General features: G+C 43.6%; 1 protein-coding gene across 2 annotated transcripts in view; it reads right to left on the bottom strand.

Moving 5' to 3' along the window:
• Window positions 1–141: 141 nt before the first annotated feature.
• The window catches only part of ankrd6b (ankyrin repeat domain 6b), a 66,159-nt gene continuing 44,117 nt past the window's right edge, over window positions 142–22,183 (bottom strand). Inside the window, exons 5-16 of one of the 2 annotated variants that reach the window (XM_084083176.1) lie at window positions 20,792–20,890; window positions 20,023–20,121; window positions 15,682–15,780; window positions 13,774–13,872; window positions 13,101–13,178; window positions 11,602–11,706; window positions 11,111–11,224; window positions 10,330–10,503; window positions 8,549–8,701; window positions 5,105–5,218; window positions 2,679–2,991; window positions 142–2,280 (exon numbers count right to left, since the gene is read on the bottom strand). In XM_084083176.1, the coding sequence (XP_083939302.1) occupies window positions 1,691–2,280; window positions 2,679–2,991; window positions 5,105–5,218; window positions 8,549–8,701; window positions 10,330–10,503; window positions 11,111–11,224; window positions 11,602–11,706; window positions 13,101–13,178; window positions 13,774–13,872; window positions 15,682–15,780; window positions 20,023–20,121; window positions 20,792–20,890 (2,037 nt within the window). In that variant the 3' untranslated portion in view covers window positions 142–1,690. The remainder of the gene's footprint in view (window positions 2,281–2,678; window positions 2,992–5,104; window positions 5,219–8,548; window positions 8,702–10,329; window positions 10,504–11,110; window positions 11,225–11,601; window positions 11,707–13,100; window positions 13,179–13,773; window positions 13,873–15,681; window positions 15,781–20,022; window positions 20,122–20,791; window positions 20,891–22,183) is intronic. The other variant, XM_084083177.1, reaches the window with a different exon arrangement.

Genomic DNA, 22,183 nt, shown 5'->3' with positions numbered 1-22,183 from the left:
AAGCATTGATAGCTCAGCTGTGTTGATGAGACGGTGCCTCAAACTCAAAGCACTGCTACAGGGACTATTTAATGTCTCTCAGTCAAAAACTCTTCTCTTTACAGGGAAACGGACAATAGCGAAACATTTTTATTATTAATTGCCCACAATATGAATACATTTGGATGTGTTTTGTTGGTAACTGTTGTATAATCGCAATATTACACTCGAGGGTGTGCTTTACCTTACATTATTGGCACTTCAGTGATGCTGGCGGAACTCGGCTTCGCCTCGTTCCTGACCGCATCACTGGCGTGCCAATAATGACGGTAAAGCACACCCTCTCGTGTAATATTGCTTAAATATAACATCTGTTCTCTTTCTGAGCTAAATTAACACACAGTACAGGAATGTACTGTGTGTTCATTTAAACCTGGTTGTGACGTCAGAGGACAGAAAGGCAAGTAACTGACATTTGTATAATTAAATTCTACCCTCAAAAATGCTTAATATTCAGCACTGGTGGACTGTGCTGGGTCTTCAGTACTGTGTTGCTTTTGGCCACTTTCACTTCAGTGGTTTGCTCTTTTAAACCACGTGAACCCTAGTGTCCCTGTTCTGGGCATGTCATAAAATGGCAAATGTACAAGCTCACAGAGTCACAACGCATTGTGTTGCTAGCTTTTACATTGGCTATTTTCAGAGAAAATATTTGATGTAGAGGGAAAACAGGAGGGGACCAAGTACAGACACCTGGGGGACCCCGTTCAATGAGTTTTACACGGTTTAAGTGGTTTTAAGTCACAAGGCTGGTTTCCAGCATGCAGAATAACAATAAAATAAAGCTTATTACGCTGATATTCTATCCATCATTGCCGACTTTCAGAATCCCCAAAAATGTTGTCATGTGATGTTAAGAGATTCTTCTCAGCACATAAAACGTACATTTAGAGATTACATGTGTGTCCATATGTAGAAAACAGCTAATTGTGCTTGTGCAACACAAGTGTCATAATGCCCTTTCATGTTTTATAGTGTACCTACCCTACTGCAAATGGCACAATTGATCCATTTGAAACATCTAGCTTTAGTATATCTACTGTTTTACAATGCACAGTGAGAGCTGCCCTCATAACAAATGTTAACTTGGTGGTGCTAACATGACAATAGCTTACAATGAAATGTAACTGAAAGGGTGCTTTTGAAGAGTTTTGTTCCAAAACGAGATAAGTATTCAAAGATAAAGGGAACCATTGCCAAACCCCTGGGGGACCCCGGTCAACAAATAGTACAGGGTTTTAGTGGTTAAGACCTTTGCTCACTAAAGTATTTTTAATGACATAATCGTGGGTTTTTGAATATTCAGATTAGTTTTCCCCCCTCATAATAGCATATTAGCATATAGTCTTTTGGAATAAAACCCTTCATTTATACAGGAAAAAATAGAGTTTATGATTTTGTTTTCTTTATAGTGGCACAGATGTGGCTGTCATTTGATCAGGTCTATGTAATTCCCCCTGTTTAGAACAGGTGGGAGTATGGAATAGCACCTGATCTATTAGTCTTCATGATCACACGACTAGACTTTCTACACACGTTCAATCCAGTTCTGTCATGATTCCTCTCCTATAGACAGTCAGGTAGCTCCAGTTCTTCCAAGTCCTAGCAGTGGACAATCTTCCAGTACTCTGCGCGCGTGCGTGCGTGCGTGTTAGCAGTCTTCCTGTCGGTTAGTCCTCAACATACGCAGCTCGTCCTCCAGATAGGTGATCCTCTCTATGAGGGACGCCCTGTCCGCCTGGGCCCTCTGGTCCGCCTGCCAGCGGGCCTCCTGGATCTTCCTCTCGTACCAGCGCTCCATCTGCGTGGACACCGCCTCAAAGAAGTACTGGGTCACCTCCAGGGCGTGCATGTTGTCCTTCTCCTGTTCAAACGAGTGCTCCGCCGGCCGGTCGGCCCCGAACACCTCCAGAGTTCGCGTTTTACCCCCCGCCACGGCGCCTTTAGACTTAGTCCTGCCCTGGGAGTGCCTCTTGTGGCTTTTGGTCCGATCCCGTCCCTCTCTGTCCTTGTCCTTGTGCTCCTGTCTGCCGCTGCAGCGGCGTTCCGTAGCGGGGGACAGACTGCTGCCCCTGTTGGCCCTACTTTTGCTAGTTCTGCGTTCTATACCGTCCACGTCCAGCAGTTCCTCGTGCCGCCTCTGGGGGACAGTAGAGGTCAGGGAACGCTCCTTGGGCCGGACCACTTGGATGGACGGTGTAGCCGGGGAGGTACTGTCTGCCTTCTGGTTCCTCTCGCCGTCTGTTGGAGGCATTTATTTATTTAGTGTCTGTGTGTACTGTATCTAATGAAACCACAAAACAGCACTGCTCACGCTTGAATCATTCTTGAATATTCCAACCATGCTGTTAATATGTGGTGCATACATACATGCATTCATGAATAAGAAAAAACATGCCTCCAGCAACTTAAGTGAACATTTCACGGATAAGGTTCTGCCTGGCAGCAGTCGCTAATTTACATCACAGAGGTCTTGACTGAAGCATAATGTGCTCAGATGATTACGTAATGTTAAGTTACATAAGCACGTAGTGTATGTGCTAAAACAAGTCTCTGTTCTTTGAGTGTGTTTGTGTGTGTGTGTGCATGCATGCATGCGTGTGTGTGAGATTAGTGCCACGTTTTTAGTGCCCCCATACCTGGGGAGCTGTCTGCGTGCACCACAAAGTAGTGGTTGGACGAGCCTCCCTCTTTTGCACCGGGGTTCCCCTGGGCATCGTCCGGCAACGCAGGGGCGCTGGTGGTGGTGTCGTCGGGCGTCAGGCACTCGCCGCTGCCTCCCTGCCCGGCGGGAAGCACCGTGAGCCCGTCTACGTCCGCCTCGCTCAGGCCGTCCGTCATGGAGGTGGAACGCTGCAGTCTGTCGGCACGCAGCTCCCCGGTGAACCGCGACTCCATGTTCTGCAGCTTGGTCAGGCACCAGCTCTTTAGATCGTTGACTATTGAGGCCTGCTTAATAAAAGGCAGGAGAAAAGAAGAATGGAGAAATTTACAATTTACAATTTAGCAGACGCTGTTAATCCAGAGTTTAGCGACATGACAGAAGTCACAGAAGGAAGACTAAATGGCCAGACCGCACCAATGCAACTCCTTGGCTTTTCTGCTTTATTGATAGTTTTTTTTTAAGTGAAGATGGACAGGAAAAAGAAAGACGGGGAGAGACACGCAGCAAAGGTCGTCGGCAAAGGAACTCGAACCCGCGACACGCTGTCAGGCTGCATTAGAGCCTATACAGTATGTGGTACTCACCTGGATCGCTAGGCCAGCGGGCGCCCCCATCAAAACAGTTTTAAGGCCAGTCCTCACCAATGCAACTCCTTCCAACTGCCATTGGGGATAATGGTTGCAAGTAGTTGCATGTTGCAAGGAGTTGCATTGGTGTGGGCTGGCTTTAAGGCTTTGTTCAGACTGTAGGCAAATCTGATTTGTTTCTCAAATACGATCTGAAGGACTGCCTGACGCTGTTATTTGCAAGTGATCAGATCGGATTTGTGTATTCAGACATCTTTGGCCTATCTGCGTTACTTAAACTTGACGAAGGGTGTATTGTACCTTAGTAGCATAACAGGGTGTCGGTGGCATTGCTGGAAGCGCAAAATCACAAATGTGTTGAAGGCAATTCACTACTCATCCATTGTCTTCTACATGTGTGGGCAAATATCCCATCCTTGTTGAAGCCAGTTATAATTATGTTTAAGTCCTAAATTGGGTATTAACCATAATGTATCCAAGGTTTCTTTGATAGTAGCATTCTTTTCTTGGAAGTAACATAATAGGCTCTGTGCAAAACTGTAGTCCCAGCAGGTTTCCAGAAGGTGGCGTACCCTATGGGAAACTGCAGCTGAACAGGAAACGGGTATGAAACCTTCTGAAAACCTGGGACTACAGTAATGCACAGAGCCTATCGGAATGGAAAAGGAAACTAAATGAGGTGCCTGAGATGAGACAGAAGACAGACGAGAGGTGGCCGAACGGTTACGGTGCTCTACTGACAGTAATCAAGGACGGGTGCAGACTCATAGCGATGAACCCCCAGTCTGGGAACCCATTCGGTAAGGAAAAATCTTCTTTGTTTTTGCCCCTGGGGACACAACCTCCTTTTTTGTGTTAACCCATTCAATCCGGGAACACATACTGTGTCATTTTACATTTTTAGCTATAACCATTATTTTATACTTTGGGCTATTCAAATATAGCAAATCTACAAGCTCATAGCGCGGAACCGAGAAAATATGTATGTTTTATAAAGAGAACATTTTGAACTCAAATATTTGCTTCTGGGGATTCTACAAATGTCTTCTAAATCCCAAAAGTTCTTTTGAAAAAAAACTTATGTTGCTCTAATATCAGTGGTTCTCAAACCTTTTCATGTCAAGAACCACCCAAAATGATATGTATTTGGTCGCGGACCCTCATTTTCAAAATATTTTGTTCCAGGGACCCCCATGCAGAAGCAAAGATTTGAGTTAAAAATGTATATATATTATATTCCAAGATTTGCACCCATTTTCACGATTTTCTTTTTCAAAAATAGCAGATCTACAAGCCCATAGCGCGGCACTCTGTGCAAAGTAACATTTCTTCTGTGAGTGCAGACTGCAGTAGGTATGTTGACACACTGATACTCCATTGAGCTATGCACATGTGGGTTTGAATCACATACTTGTTAAAGAAAATCTTAATATTATATATATTATTATATTTAAGTAACACTGCAGTATGCATCCTAAATTGTGTAATTTAACCGTTAAAGTAAACAAATCAGACTTCAGTGTCTGAGTATCCAGATTAAACCCATCTTGTTGTTCAGACTTGATCAAACCAATTTGATTCCAATCCTGTTAAGATCAAAAGTAGTATTTGGGCTGCCAGTCTGAACATAGCCTAAAGATCCTTTAGACTCTAAAGGACTCTAAAGTTTAGAGAGAGCTTTAGTGAAGTGAGGACAGTCAATAGACTGATATTGTATGTTGTATCCATTAGTTGCTGTCAGGTCCTTTGCTCATAAGAGTAATTCAACTTGAAACGTGGATGTGCTGAAGGTGGCTGCTGCTGTAGTATTTACCTGTCTCTTCTCCCCTTCCTGTCGCTCCTGCGTAGCCCGCTGGTCGATCCGCTGGAGGCACTCGCCCCGTTCAGCAGAGACCCTCTCCACGGTCATCTTGTCAAGAGCCCGCATCTGAGACATTATAACACGTCATGTAATGTTTAACACACTGAGTGACATAATACAGTTATTCTCAAACATTCATTTGTAATGACCCCCAGTTTGATATGGTTTGTTCATGAAGTGGAAGGCAACAGTTTTTGGAGTGGAATGCAATATGTTTGAACTGGAACGCAACTGACATGATACCGCCCATGATACTGACATGATGAGTGTGTGTGTGTGTGTGTGTGTGTGTGTGTGTGTGTGTGTGTGTGTGTGTGTGTGTGTGTGTGTGTGTGTGTGTGTGTGTGTGTGTGTGTGTGTGTGTGTGTGTGTGTGTGTGTGTGTGTGTGTGTGTGTGTGTGTGTGTGTGTGTGTGTGTGTGCGTAGCAGAAAAAAGAAGCTTACAGTTGTATCACATTTCATTGCATTTCCTATTAGCTGAGCAATTAAAGCGATTTGCAAAAACTATTGTAATGAGGCTTGTCCCGACTCCCGCCCACTGGCATACGTAAGTGCCGCTGACACATCCAGTAAAAACAATTAAAGCAAAGAAGGCACATGCCGATCTGCGCGATGTCAGCTTCTGTCGAGTTGCATAGCTTACGCAATTGTAGGATGGCTTATAGTGTTCCACACTCAAACATATGCCTGACATCGACAAGGATGGAATTCGAACCACGCACGCAGAGCACAATGGATTAGCAGTCCATCGCCTTAACCACTCGGCCACCTGGTCTGTCTTCTGCCTCCTCTGTAGGAGTCTGTCGGCAAGTTTCTTATAAGCACTTATAAATGCATTCTAGTCGAACTTGGTTACAATGCTATTATTAAGACTTATATAGCCTTATTAACACATAATACGATTCATATATAAGGACGTAAGTTCCTTATTAACTATTAATTAATGCTTAATTAATGTCTTATAAAATAACAATAAATATCATGTCCCTATCATGTCAGTATTATGTCAGTACAACACAAATCTTGTCTAGGGTCCCCGGGGCAAAATATTCTCAAATGGGGGTCTGCGGCCAAACGCACATTTATTTGGGGGCCCTTGACATAAAAAGTTGGAGAACCACTGACATGCATAGTGCATGCATGCAATATTCAGCATTGTATCTTCCCAGGTAGGAGTGTGTGTGAGAATGTGTGTCTAATGTGTTAATATAGCTTTTATCCAGAGGACCATCACAGGACCATCACTCCATATATTATTAATATATGGATGACTTCAGGGGGAATGGAGCCTCAGCCCCTGTCAGGATTTAACCATTTAAGCCCTATGTACTGGTTGAAAGTGCTTAATGCTCTGTCGTCCTCTTCACAGGAAATGGAACCAGTAAATCCTCGCCACGTTAGTTCAATGCTCTTTCCATTGGCGTACGCATGACCACGATCAAAACACTTAGAGCAACATCTGCACTCAACTGGAAAGAACACACATCCCTGAGATGCAGCTAATCAACTGAATGAGCCTGCTGCTGTACTATATGTGGGGGCTAGCGGTTAGCTGCTGGCAGCCTGCTGCCCCTGGAACCCGAACGCTAATGTCACAGGTTCAATTCCCATGACGGGCAATGTCTCCATAAATAGGCATGTGTCCTGTCAAAGAACACTTGAGCAAGACACTCAAGTGGCTCTAGATAGATATCGTAATATTGTGATGTGGCATAAGTGTTGTACTTACTCTTTTCCTGGTTTTAATAACATAAGCGTATGGATCCAAAATGTCTTGAAGCATACTTAGAGGGAACTATTGTAGATGGAGAAAATACTGTAGGAACCAAAGGTGGCTGAGTACTTAAGTTGTCAGTCTGCTACATTTGAGACAGAAGACAGTCAAGGTGGCCGAGTGGTTAAGGCAATGAGCGATCCCAGCTGGCAGCAATACCGTGTTGTAATTACATTTTTAAAAGTGAAAAGCAACAATTAACATGGCTGGTAGCATGGTAACATGTTACCAGCCCTGCCACAGGGATGTCAGGTCTTGTCACAGGGCTTTCAGGCACTGTGACAGGGCCTGACATCCCTGTCACACAGTGCTTTGAGGAGCCTAATGTAACAGGGCCTGACATGCCTGTGACAGGCCCGTGACAGGGCCTGACATCACTATGACAGGGTTGTGACGTGCCTGTGAAAGGACATGACATCACTATGACAGGGCTGTGACAGGCTCTGTGACAGGCCCTGTTACAGGTCTGTCACAGGGATATCAGGCCCATGATACTGACACGACATGTATTGTTATTTTATAAGACTGCTCCAGAGAAAACAAAAGAGAGACGAGGTGGCCGAGTGGTTATGGTGATGGGTTGCTAATCCATTGTGCTCTGCACGCCTGGGTTCAAATCCCATCCTCATTGTCGATGCTCAGCATCCCTTTTAGTGTAGTCTCGCGTAGCCAGACCCCACAGAAAATGAAAAACAGCGACCTCTGTTTTCTGATATTGTCTGTGGGGTCTGGCGGGAGGAAAATGGAAGACCAGTGCGCAGGGAAACTCCGGTTTCATGTCTGCCTTCAGCACATCACTTCCGGTTGGTGCGACTACGTTTTCATTCCCACTAACAATATTTCTACACGGAACACTAACACCACTTCTCCCAGAGAACATGGATGGTTTTGGTTATAAGCCCACTTGTTTCTATGATGAAATAGTAAGTTAAAATGTGAATATCTTTCCGTGGTTTTGTCCGCTCCGAGGACGCTATTGTTAAATTAGTATCGGCTAGTTTCGAGGGGGGAAGGGTGGATGGACACGTGAATCGCCCACTACATTTGATTGGGTAAAGCGCGGCCCGCTTCCTGATCTGAAGGCACGCCCACTTGTAGCCAATGCGCACACGTTATGACGAACCCCTCCGACAGATTCCACCGCAGGGCAGAATCTGTTCTTGAGAGATTACTTTTAGTGTGGAACACTATAAGCCATCCCAAACTATAGATCCAGGGTTTCTTTATATCATAATCAGATGGCACTATTCTGTAGCGTAGGTGGAAAAAAACACTGTAGAAAACAAACGAGGTGGTTGAGTAGTTAAGTTGGCGCAGTGATACTTCACTGTGCTCCACATGTGTCGGTTTGAATCCCATCGTTGTTGATGCCCGGGTGTGGAACACCATAAGCCATCCTAAAATTTCAGGGTTTCGTAATAGCAGCTTGGTACCTGCTACTTTATTGTGTTCTGCACATCTGGGTTTAAATCCCATCCTTGTTAAAGATAATCATCATATATTTAACATAGTGGAATACTACGCATCCTAAATTGGGTATTAAACCTTATTTTATACTTATGCAAAAATGTTACAAAATGTATTCATTTCTGCGTACTATGTGACATGTGCATGTGTGTTACCTGATGCTTGTTCTTGCGGTCTAGCTGACCCATCTTGTTGTTCATCAGGTCCTGGACAGTGTGGATCTCCGTCTTCATCTCCTCCTTGGTGGCCTCCAGCTGGTTCTCCAGTTTGCTGATGAGAGGTTCACAGCGGCAGCCGTTCAGAGGAGCCTGCAAACAGAGATTTGGCACACGTTGATCACACATGACACGGAAAATCTAATAATGCAGCCACACTGCCTGCACGTTTTGTCTGAACGGACCTTAAAGGAGTAGTTCACCCCCAAAATGACATTTGTGCTATCGATTACTCATAAAAAATATGTTTTTTTTTGGGTGAACTACTCCTTTAAGACTCAGACATCTGAAAGGACCTTTCTGTGTGCAGTTTGCATGTTCTTTCCGTGACCCCTAGAGTAGATAACCTCACAAAAAACAGTAATCCTGGTCTCTATACTGCCTCCCCCTGATCAGGGGAAAGGAACTGGTTGTAACATGTTCCTTCCACGCGCTACGTCCTACCGGGGAAACTGCCCCCTGTCAGGTGATAAGAAGCGGTCTGCTAACTCCTCATGCGTTGAAGGAAGCATGAGCTCAGTTCGGGGCTCTTAGGCATTGGCACTGGGTGAAAAAATAGGGTTACAAAATCGTGGGATAAAATTTTAATTTGAATTCTAAAAAAAGAGTCAGACATCTTGGTCGGATCGGTGTTGCGGCGTAGGTATGAGAGCCTCGTAGTGGCTTGAACCTCTAGTATCCAAAAATAGCAAAAGATCACACATTCGTCGCATCGCGACGCGTTGTGAGCTTATAGATCGGCGCTACTTCATCGTCAAATTTATAAAACAAAGCATTAATTTATTTTAAAAAACAGACAATTATGGAATATGGGGATATAAGGTGTCTGCCTGACAGCGACGATATTAAAACACAGCATAACAGCATCACCTTCCATGTTGGAACGGAAGAGCTACTGGCTCTGAGAAGCTGGGTGCAATCTAACATTGACACACAACAAAACTAACATGCAATTTGTCTCTGGGTGGTCAGAAACAATGCTTTTACAGTGGTGGAAAGAATTCTAGGTACATTCACATATTCACACTGTACTTACAGTATGTAGTACAATTTGTAGCTACTTTTACTTACTACTTTCCCTGAGTATGTCAATGTTTCAATACTTTATACTTCTAATCCATTACATCTCAGAGGAAACCTTCAGTTGCGTTACTTTGTAGATTACAAAATATTGCAGATCGCATTGTGTGAGCTTGTTGATCCGTTATTTTTATTTTCTTTTGACAAATTTCTAAATTATTATTACTATTTATATATATATATATATATATATATATATATATATATATATATATATATATATATATATATATATATATATATATATATATTTATTTATTTAATTTTTTAAAGGACATTTTTTGTACAGTACTTAGTATTTTCTACATTGTGGTATAGCTACTTTTACTTAATAAAAAAATCGTACTTCTTCCACCACTGCTGTTTCACATGCAATAACCCATTAAAACCGGGAAAGCATCCGTGTCATTTTAGATTTTAGCGTTGGCTATTTTTCACAAAATTGCAGATCTACAAGCTCACAGCGCCTCACTTCGTGCCGCGCCGCGAGCTTGTACACCTGCTATTTTGGAACATTTTAGCAAAAATCTTGAAAGAACTAGTGGTTTAGAAGGCATTTGTAGAATCGGCCTCGGGTCTTAATGGGTCAAACCACTGCAGGGGGAAAGAGGGGGGTGATTTGCGGTGAGCGTTCTTCTCACCTGCATGATCTTGCCATCCTTGCCGCGGTACAGCGTGTAGAGCTGGAAGGCCTTGTAGTTGTGTGGAGGTCCTGGAGGCTGGGGGGAGGAGGACCCCCGCTGTTTAGCCTTCCTCCTGTTAGCCGCCTCGCCGTGCCTGTTCTCCTTGCGGCGGAGAGGGTCCGACAGAGCAGGCTATACCCATGGAAAGAACCACCCCGTTTCATTAACATGCTTTAATTTGACTTTTACCCATACATATAGGTCATAAGAGGTCACCGACTTTACCGATGATGACGCATATTTCTATGAATACCACAACCAACGCGTCATCATATCAAACAAACGCGGTGCTTCGCTGTACCCAGAGTAGAGGAAATTATGTTCTCCTCTGATTGAATGTAGACATAATATCCATATCTTGCAAAGTAAAGCATGACCACACATGCTCCAGCCTCCAGGTGCTCTACATTAACTTAAGTAAAAAAACATTTGAGTACTTTTTCCACCACTGGTGAAATGCATAATGATCTGATGACTCCCCAGTGTGTATAGACCAATTATTTGTTTACCAACATTGAGACTGGACGCACAGGTGATTGTTTCACGCAATCAATTCCCAACCCGTTGTTTCGGGGTGCGCTGGTTGCAGCACACCCCAACCCCCTCTTGTGTGTTGGCTGGTGAGGCACGTCCTAGCGAGACCTGACAGAATGGGTTTCATTGCGCGCATACTAGTTGCGCGCATACTGGTTCTTATCAGTGTGACGTCGTCTGTTAAGGGGTCTATAGCTTACTCTACCTTTTCTTTGTGTCTCCTGTTCTTGCCTCTCTTGGCGTTGGTGTCGGTGGTGTCGTTGTGTTTGCAGGCCAGCCGCTCACTGCTCTGGGTGTCCTCAGCAGCAGACACACTGTTCTGAAAGAACCACAACAACACAAACATTGTTTTGCAATGCTTATCTGCAGGGTTCAATTTGTTAAAAAATGCAGAATACAGAAAAATACACATAGCTTCGCTATATAGGACAAAATAGCGAAGCTGTCTTTGCTATTTTTTAATGAAAATAAATAGATTAAAAAGGCAGATTTTGACAAGGGACAACAGGGTTATTGTGGTTAAAATTGATTAGATCTTATAATAAACATATCAGACAGTCTACATTTCCCAAAATGAAATGCATGTGTTTAATTCAGTCAGACCAGAAGCAGAGACTGCTATTTTGAATAGCCATAGAAATCTAAAAATGACACTCGTGCTGCGCTCCCTGTCTGAAGTGCTGCACTGTTTGTTACCTTGCTGGGCAGCATCTCATCTCTGGGTACCGACTGGGCTCTGCCCTCTGCCTTTAGCTTGTCTCTCCTCTTCCTCACACTCCTGCCACGCGTGAAGCTCTGGACCTGAACACACACACACACACACACACACACACACACACACACACACACACACACACACACACACACACACACACACACACACACACACACACACACACACACACACACACACACAAACATACGCACAGGAAATATTCAGTGGCTGATTAGAACTTAATTGGGATGGCATGATTATGCCAATTTAGAGTGTGTGTTTATTCATCTAGGGAGATACATGGACTATGCGTAAACAATGCATAAACACAGTTCAACCACACACACGCATGCACACACTCGCACACACACACTAGCCAAACAAGCATGCACGTGTGTGTGTGCGCGCGCACACACACAACCACGCACAACCACGCACACACACACACACACACACACACACACACACACACACACACACACACACACACACACACACACACACACACACACACACACACACACACACACATAGTGTAATAAATGCATAATTTGATCATAATTATTCCTCTCAATACACAACTGCTGGCTACAAGGTTCTCAAGTTCCTGCATTGAAAACTGAAAGCTGATTAATGATGCATGTAATCTAACATCTATCCCCAAATTATGTTGTTTTGCAATTAATTAGGTTGAGACTGGGAGAATTAATGAGTCTGATGATGATCTTGGAGTGAAGTCATGTGGAGGACATGTATTCTGTGTGAACTCAGTGGAATGATTAATCTGAATCTGAACATGAGCTTAACGCCTAGAACCTCAGTTTTATTTATCTATTTCGATGCCTATCACATCCCACGGGGGAACTTCAGTTTTCAGCTTCACCCAGTTGAGTGCTGGGAGGAGCGCTAGGGGTTAAGTGTCTTGCTCAGGGACACTTTGACGCATTGCTGAGGGCTGGAATCGCACCAGGGACCTCTGGGGTCCTAGGCCCTAAAGGGATGTCCACACTCCAAGCACTATGACTATAACTACAATAGAACTGTATTCACCACTGTCATCGTTATAATTGTGGAGTGGACTAACTATTATAATCATTGCAGTGCTTGGTGTGGATGGCCCTTAATTAAGCCCTATATACTTTGTTATACAACAAATAGCAAAAATACCAGTTTACAAGCTCACAACATGTCACAATGCAACGTGTTCTGAGCTTGTAGATCCATTATTTTTGTTGTTTTGTGAATATTATGAAATATCCCACCATTTCTGAACATTCAAGCCTATAATGACATGCCAAAGTGGTTAATGGATACGGCTGTCGGCTGGGAATATACAGTAAAGCAATGACGAAAACATAACGAGATGTGAAAAAAACAACACATGCTCTGACCGAACTAAAGGAGCACAACACCATTTTGTCCAGCAATTGATAACACTGGCACTAGGAGGTGATGTCAGACTGGGGGACGGTGGTCTCACCTGAGGGGCTTTAGTCAGGAGCAGAGCGACATCTGGATTGTTGTGTTCTCTGGCCTGGTCCAACGCTGTCTGGCCTGCCTGCAGATAGAGAAACACACATAGAAAGCTGCTATAGAGAAGGGTATACATACAGTGCATCAACAGAAAGGGCACAGTCAGAATCAGAAACAACTTTATTGTCATATCACTCGGGCAGACAGACTCAGACAGAGTGCAAATTCTTTTTTTCAGTGTGCAAGCTTTCAACATGGCCGTTTACAGGAACAGTTCGAGTAGGGAAAGACAGAATAGAAAAGAAAGGAACACAGAACAGAAAAAACTGTAAAGCACAGTCAATTTAAATAAAAGTCCAATGTAAGGTGCATGATAAATATAAAAAAACTGTAATGAATAGGTTTCACTATGGAAGGAAGAAATGCTTCTTGTGCAGGTGGAAGACACATCCAGCATATAAAAACAGCAGCAGGTATTTAAACAGATTTAATAGACAAGACAGGCAGAGTGTTAAATAGAGTTCTGCGAGGTAAGTAGTTATTGTAAAAAGCCCTGAAGAGGATGGGGTCTCTAATGAACAGAGACGTGTCGTGTTGACATTAAGTTATCAAGGGAACAGAACAAAGCTGCGGAGCATTAAGGATGTAGAACGAACGGGGGCCCTCGGGCACTCACTCACATTGTTGCAGATGCTGCCGTCTGCTCCGGACTCCAACAGCAGCCGCACTGTTTTCTTGTGGTTCAGAGCAGCTGCCACATGAAGCGGTGTGTCCCCAGACTGACCAGGACAAACACAGAGAGAGAGAGAGAGAGAGAGAGAGAGAGAGAGAGAGAGAGAGAGAGAGAGAGAGAGAGAGAGAGAGAGAGAGAGAGAGAGAGAGAGAGAGAGAGAGAGAGAGAGAGAGAGAGAGAGGAGAGAGAGAGAGAGAGAGAGAGAGAGAGAGAGAGAGAGAGAGAGAGAGAGAGAGAGAGAGAGAGAGAGAGAGAGAGAGAGAGAGAGAGAGAGAGAGAGAGAGAGAGAGAGAGAGAGAGAGAGAGAGAGAGAGAGAGAGAGAGATGCTATTAATGCCTCCATGCATCATGCTACACTGAATGCTTGTATAAGGATGTATAGGCCTACATTGTATGTAAATGCGGCAGATGATTGTTGTTTCGAGTGACTCATGTACATATTTTACACGGAGAATCCAACTAAAAAAAGAGCATCTGCACTCTAAGATTCTGAATCACCTTTGCACAGATCTGAATATGTGTTGTGGATGCTCTTTTTTCCCCTTTTTTATTTTCATTTTCCTAACATTTTGAGAAGCCAATTAATTTCCTCCCCCTTTCTTCTCCCAATTTAGCCATTAGGCCAATTAAGTCCTCCCCACACATTTCTGTCTCGTCACTGCTGTTGTATCCTGCTGGATTGTATGTTTTACTCCACTCTACTACAATTACTTTTAGAGTTGTTCTGATACCAATACAGTATTGGAAAAGCTGCCGACACCACCTAAAATGCTGGTATCGCTGAGTATGCCAGTCTATGCCGATCCTGTACAACGTAATTTGTCACACATTTCATTTATACTAAACACTTTTTTTTTAAAAAGTGCTGTTTATACCCTTTTGCACTATTTACATTATAATTTCACTAACTTGAGGCTGCATTTTAACAACTATTAATGAAATTGTAATTTATTCCGAGACTTGTATTTGTTTATTAGGCATCGGTGTCGGATCAGTACTCTGTATCAACCGATATGCAAGTTTCAGGCATCAGTATCAGAAAGGAAAAGATGGTAAGGGAACAGCTCTAATTATTTCACTATACTATACTCTCCCCCCCCCAGCTGCCAGTGAGGAGCCCCCACTGAGGCCGATTCTAAAAACGCCTTCTAAATCCTGACCCAAGTTTTCTGAAAGACTTTACATTGTTAGGCAAAAAATCTATAGTATATACTGTAGCATTGGTTCTCAAAGTGGGGTCCGGGGACCCCTAGGGGTACTTGGGGGGGTTCCAGGGGGTCCCCAGCTAAATGATGGACAGGAACCAAATGGACCCTTATGGGTCTGTAACTCTGAGAGTGTACAAATGGAACCAAATGGACCCTAACGGGTCCATTTGGTTCCATTTGTACACTCTCAGAGTTAAATTAACATTGATTTTACAATATGAATTGGGGTCCCAGAGGTATAAATGCCATTAAATGGGGGTCCGTAGCCTAACGCATGTTAAACTGGGGGTCCTTGAAATTAAAATGGTTGAGAATCACTGCTAGAGAGCCATAAAAACCTTCTCTTATGGGGGTCCCTGGCTTATCTTGTCAAATGGGGGTCCGTGGGGTAATAAGTGTCAATTTGGGGGTCCTTGACATGAAAAAGTTTGAGAACCACTGGTACAGTATATAGTATATACTGTACAGTATATAGCAACAACTACACAGCTCCCAGCTTGAAAGGTATAATAGCGTATACTGTAGGTGTTCCAGGTTTAAATAAGTTAAATCCCAGCGCTGCTCGGCCGAGTCTCAAGGTGAATGGTGTGTTTTTACTTTTTTGCGATGGTGAATGATAAAAATCCTACAATTCAAGCCTTTCTTACCAGGTTCTTCTCTGACACGGAGCAGAAGGCGCCCAGGAGGATGCGGAGCATGGCCACATGGTTGTAGCGGGCCGCTACATGCAGACACGCGTCCCCAGCCTGAAACCAACACAACATCACACAACCAGTTTATCTATTTATCTATTTTAAACTTTGTTTATTGGATTTTTCTCAGAAGCATTCAACATCAGAAGTTGGTACTTAACCCATGAGGTTTTTTGAACATTTTGAAAAAAAATATATATATATCACGATTTTTTCAAAAATAGCAGATCTACAAGCTCATAGCGCGGCACTCGGTGCCGCGCTATGAGCTTGTATATCTGCTATTTTTGAATAGCCAAAGAAATCTAAAGTGACACAGATGCGTTCCAGGTCCTATTGGGTTAAGCAGATACGTAAAAGCTTCCTCCAGTGCAACCCATCAAATACAAACATTTCAGAAAACAGATTGAATTATCCACACATCCACCAGTTCATAATAGAAGAGGTTAGCTTCAAAAGGACACAACATGCCACGTTCACCTATTAATTAACCACTTAAACACTACTTTGTTGACCGGGGTCCCCCAGGGGTCTAAGTTCACAACGCGATTGGAGAGCTTGTAGATCTGCTATTTTAACTGAACGCTCAAGAATAATAGTTTAACATTTAGCAACATGCCCAGAATAGGGACAGTAGAGTTTAACAGAAAGTTAAGAAAAAGGTTAGACAGTAAGTCAATGATAACATTTACAGAATGCGCAAATATACACAAATATCTTGCAGATACAGTATTGAGCACTAGGGGACTGCTTCTCTTTTTGTATTTTCTCCACAATTTAGTTTAGATTCTCCCCATATGTCCCTGTCACAGCCAACCCCCTCCTTGTTGTTCTTGGGGAGGGGTGTAGACAGACAACCACATGTCTTCTCCGATGCATGTGGGAGTCGCCAGCTGCTTCTTTTCACCTGACAGACAGTGAGGAGTTTCCCATGTTATCCCTCCCAGTTCCACTCCCTGTTCGAACAGGCGCCAACCTGGCCTTGTTAGCAGTCGTGGGCTGGAGGGAAACCTGTGTTGTGGTTGTTTAAATGTAAGGGTGTCTATACGTCTGAGATCATTCTGCAATAACAACAGAGCTATGGGAACAAAAATAGCCTTTGGGTGGGTCCTTTGTTTTTATGGGGCGAGCTGTCTAAATGGTGGATTCATATAGGGCCTTAATCCTTTAAGACCGGGAGAAGCATCTGTGTCATTATTTTTTATTTGAGCTAAAAAGCTTTATTTTACACTTTGGGCTATTCAAAAATAGCAGATCTACAAGCTCATAGCGCGGCACCGAGTGCCGCGCTATGAGCTTGTAGATCTGCTATTTTTGAGAAATCGTGAAAATGTGTGCAAATCTTTGAATGTATATTTTTTCAAGCGAACATTTGTAACTCAAATCTTTGCTTCTGGGGGTCCCTGGAACAAAATATTTTGAGATAGGGTCCGTGGCCAAATACATATACATTTTGAAGTCCTTGACATGAAAAGGTTTGAGAACCACTGACATTGTAATATACGTTTTTTCAAAAAACTGTGGCAACTATGGCAGAGGAAACCATGCAAGGCACCATCCTTCTCATCACGACAGAGGACAGGACAGAGGGGTTCAGTCAGTGTCTTGCTCAAGGACACTTAGACACTAAACTCTCAAGACAGTTTCAGAGCTCCGCAGCCGAATCCGTCGGCAACTCCCATTACAACGTGTAGAGTTGTTCTTATTAGGAATGAAAACAAAAGAGCACCACCGAAAAGAGGAGGGCTGAAGGAGAGTGAACGGGCCGGCGTCCGGTCTCTACCCATGCCATTATTAGACCCAAGCCCGGCTCTGCTTCTCAGTTTGAGACAGATTGGAGGTAGTTTAAACACAAGCCTGAATTATATTTTGTCACATGATGGTGTTGCACAGCGAAAAATTGCTGATTTAGAAGCTCAAGCGACGCGTTGTGTGCTTGACACCGGCATATCATGGTCTATAAATGAAATGTATAGGCCTAGGCGTTTTGAGAATTTTCATCTGTAACGATGAAAATTTTAAATATCGCATCGTGGTTTGCAGTTACATTTGTGTCTGTCCAGACTCACATACCGTAGTATATGTATAGGGAATGAAGACTTTGAAGGTATTCAATGAACGTGTTTGTGAGGTCACAGTGAACTTGACCTTTGAACTTTGGACCACCTTACTTCTAATCACTTCCTCCTTGAGTCCAAGTGGATGTTTGTGCCAAATTCCCTCCAGGCGTTCCCTGACATGCGGCCATTCACGAGGTTGGGACAGACATGCCTCCAGACATGCCTCCAGCATCCTCCGTCTGCCAACGGCTGTTGGCAGACGGAGGCATGAATATAAGGATGCCAGGTGGAATGTGTGGTTCATTAGCGATGGTTAGGTATTCAAAACACCACACAGCTGTCACACCAGGGGGTCTGCACTGTGGCAGGTGATTCGAATATGATTATTTTGGGGGGGTCACGGCCTGGAAAGTTTGTGAACCCTTGCACTAGGGGACAGTACAACCCCCCCTACAGACCAGGGCTGTGCTGCATGATTACATTCATGCGAGCAGAGGCCGTGTTTGAAGTGCAGATGCACCACAAGGTGTTTTATAATGAAGTACCTTGTGTGTGTTCAGTGGGCTGTGAAGAGGAAGCTGTCAACCTGGATAACAGCAGCTAGTTAGGAATTTTCATGTTTGTTTTGAAATAGTTTATCATGAAACTAACAACAACATGCACATGCTACACCTCGCCTCACCAGGATTTCCACACGGTGGGAAAACCTGTTTTTCTTTGCCAACAGACTAGTGTGATCCGGTCTAGGCCAGGCCTACCAACCAACTCCCCTCCTAAGGGTTCATTTAAGGGACCAGACATTGAGAAACAGTGAACTAATCAGCACTGCAACCTCCTTGATTGAAGGAGTGCAGAGGGAAGGGACACAGGAGACGAATCTGATTGGAGGACATGTGGTGTGTTATTATCCATCAGATCAGTGCTGTGCAGTGCTTCAGCAATCAGCTGAGCCTCTCATCTATTCCCATCACTCCCCGTTCTCACGTAGGCATTTATTTAGCCTGGTAAATGGTATGCCATAAAACATGGGCATACCAGTACACTCTTTTTTGAGTGGTGTCAACCACTCCTACATTTGACTTTGTCCGTGTGTCCTTATGTCCGTCCGTCCGTATGTCACGTGTCACGTGACACATATTGTTGCTGATTGTTGGATGCAACCAGTTACACTTTCAAAGGCACCACTCTCTTCACACTGGGTGTGATTTTTTTTTTTTAAAGATGAGTTAACCTGCACTGCATCACAGGTTTATGGGTAGGCCCTCAAATTATGACACCTCTGAGGGAGGGGAATCATTTTGGAGTAGCACTTGGTGACGCAAAGGTGCAGCCACTCCAGACCAGATTCGAAAACGAGTTGATCCCATTCCCAGCCTACCTTAGACAGACATTTGGACGGGACAAGAGAAACGCTGCTCTTTGCCTCAGCAGGCACTCACTCAGTCCTTAGACTGGTCCATAACCCATCATTGCTCAGAGCCCCTGATTGCAGGAGATGCTTGGTAAGACAGTGTTCATAAAGGATGAAGTCTATATATTTAAAGAAATTGCACTGTGTCTGCAATCTCTGCATCCCTGACTAAGTGTGACAGGTCTCTCCACACCAGCAATAAGGCTGCTTATGGAAACACATGATGAACCCTAGCGCTCCCTGTTCTGGGCATGTCAGGGAAGATTCTCCGAAAATAGGCAAACATTCAGCCAAGACATTTTGTCTAGAGGGAAAAACATATAGACCCCCGGGGGACCCAGTCAACAAAGTAAATAGGGTTTAAGTAGTTAAAATATTTGGTTTATAGTCTGGTCATGTTGGTAACGCTTTTATCCAGAGTGACTTAGAGAGAGTGACTAGAGGTTCAGTGCCTTGCTCGAGGACACCTTGACCATCCATATGACTGTTGCAGAAATCAAACCTTCCAGTCAATCTCTCCAGCCAACAGGCCATCCCGCCACCTTACAGCAGTGATTCTCAAAGTGGGGTTTCCGGGGGACCCCCAGTGGTCCTTGAGGTGGGTGTAGGGCGTCCACAGCTAAATTGTTGATGGTTAAAAACCAAATGGACCCTTCCAGGTCTGTAACTCCGAGAGTTTACAAACGGAACCATTTCCGGGTCCATTTTGGTTCCGTTTGTACACTCTCGGAGTTATGGGGGTCCGTGGCCATAATGCATACCAAACTGGGGGTCCGTGAAATTAAAAAGTTTGAGAACCACTGCTTTACAGTACATGGAACTTACATGGTTCTTGCTGTCAGGTCTGGAGCCTCCCAGGAGCAGCACCTTGGCACTCTGAGCATGTCCGTTCTGACAGGCTAGGTGGAGCGCTGTGTTTCCTGCCTGAGAGAAGGACAGAGAGACAGAGAGAGAGAGAGAGAGAGAGAGAGAGAGAGAGAGGGAGAAGGAAGAAGAGACACGAGGGAGAGCGGGACGAGAGAGGTCGGAAAGGACGAATCAGCAACAGGAGAGATGAATGAGAGAGAACGGAGGAGAGAGCAGCATAGCGGTGAAAGAAAGAAGAGGTGGAGGAAAAGGGGCAGAGGCAGAGAAAATGGACAGAGTGAGAGATCAGAGAAAGAAAGGAAAAGACAGAATGCATTAACATTGCCATCCAACAATAAAATCCAGAGAGGGGGCGGGATTAAGTGACTATGACATCAAAGTCAAGGGGCCAATCCCAGATTACTTTTCAGCCTAATTATATATATTAAAAAAACAGACAACAGAAAATCCACTGAATGTTCAAAGTTCCGTTTTTTGGGGTGTAATTGAGGTCATAAACCCCCCCAAAAAAACAAAAAAGTGAAAATGAATGTCATAGAACCTTTAAAGGCTGCATAACAGTCAGGTTTGGCTATCATAGCCACATTTCTAATAATTTTCTTGTGCAAAAAAATCTGAAAGCACCATAATATCGTGACATTATCGATATGGAGGTGTCCATCCAAACTACTTTGTTTTTTTGTCATTACGGCCCAGTCTCAGTAGAGTCCAGTAGCTGTAGAGTTACCTTGTTCTTGGCATGGACGTTGGCACCAGCCTTCACCAGCAGTTTGACGGACTGACTGAAGCCATGCCAGGAGACCTCATGCAGGGCAGTGTTTCCATCCTGTCACACACAGCACAGGCTGAGTTAAAAACACACCACTGCCAAGCTGAGCACACACACACTTTTTTCAGCCAAAAGAGACCCAAAAGAGAAATATGGTGTCTCCCCAGGACCCACATTTACAAAGAATCCATTATGAATTAACCATTTAGGCCCTATTTAGTAGTGAATACAAATTAGCTGATCTACAAGCTTGTATATCTACTATTCTACTATACTACTATTTCTTAATAACGGTTGTTATAGTTCTTCTCTTTTTCCGAAATTATTTTGGGAACATTTTTGAAAACTTTTTTTCAGAAAAAAAATTCTGTTCAATTAATAATAATAATAATAACTAGAAAAAGTGCTCCTCGGAGCACAAGTCTCCGCCAGCAGACTTGTGTTGGGAATAGTAACATGACACAAGTGTCCTATCCGTCTGTATAAGTGTCCTATCCGTCCTGTCTGTATAAGTGTCCTATCCGTCCTGTCTGTATAAGTGTTCTATCCGTCCTGTCTGTATAAGTGTCCTATCCGTCCTGTCTATGTAAGTGTCCTATCCGTCCTGTCTGTGTAAGTGTCCTATCCAATTGTTACAGTATCCGCCATTTCTCAGCCATTTCGTGATTATTCCTGTCTTACCTCACTTTGAAAGAGGCACAGACTCTTTCAAAGTGTACATGTATTTATAGGCCGCTATACGTCACTAGCCAATCAGATCACACTATTTCACCGTATTGTCACGTGTCACGTGAGGCTTGACCAATGTTAGTCCTAGTTTCAGAAAGTGAAAACAAACTCTCCTGGCGGAGACAATAATTTACGAAGTCTGTGGCTTCCTTAACAGTATCCGTTGGGTTCAGTTTAAAGCTTGTTGGATGTGTGACTTTGAGGACATTAACCCCTTCTATTATGTTAGGGTAATTTTTTACCAGTTTTCAAGTTTAAATAGGTAAAAAGTACCCTTTACATTTCTTTATTGGAACAAGGCTTCATTGATATCCTCAGAAACAGCTATTTTAATGCAACACAATTAATTACCACCATTTTAGTTAATTCTGATGGTCTCTAATCTCTATAAAAAAAGTTACGGGTCAAATATGACCCGGAAGGGTGTCTCGATTCCCCCCAAATTGTCAATATTCAACGTGTACATGTTTGAGAGTGAGAGAAACTTGTCCTCAATTTGCATTTGCTATTAGGAGTAAAATAAACTTTGGGTTTATGAAGAAAAAAAAAACGTTTTACCTTATGGTGTATGGTGTGGTATATGGGTCAATTCTGACCCCACAGATGTCACTAATTTTAATT

This window comes from Gymnoscopelus microlampas (assembly GCF_963454915.1).
Source record: "Gymnoscopelus microlampas genome assembly, chromosome: 16".
In the NCBI taxonomy this organism is placed as follows: Eukaryota; Metazoa; Chordata; class Actinopteri; order Myctophiformes; family Myctophidae; genus Gymnoscopelus; species Gymnoscopelus microlampas.
The sequence above is the reverse complement of the archived record's forward strand: the minus strand, read 5'-3'. Positions and strand labels throughout refer to the sequence as shown.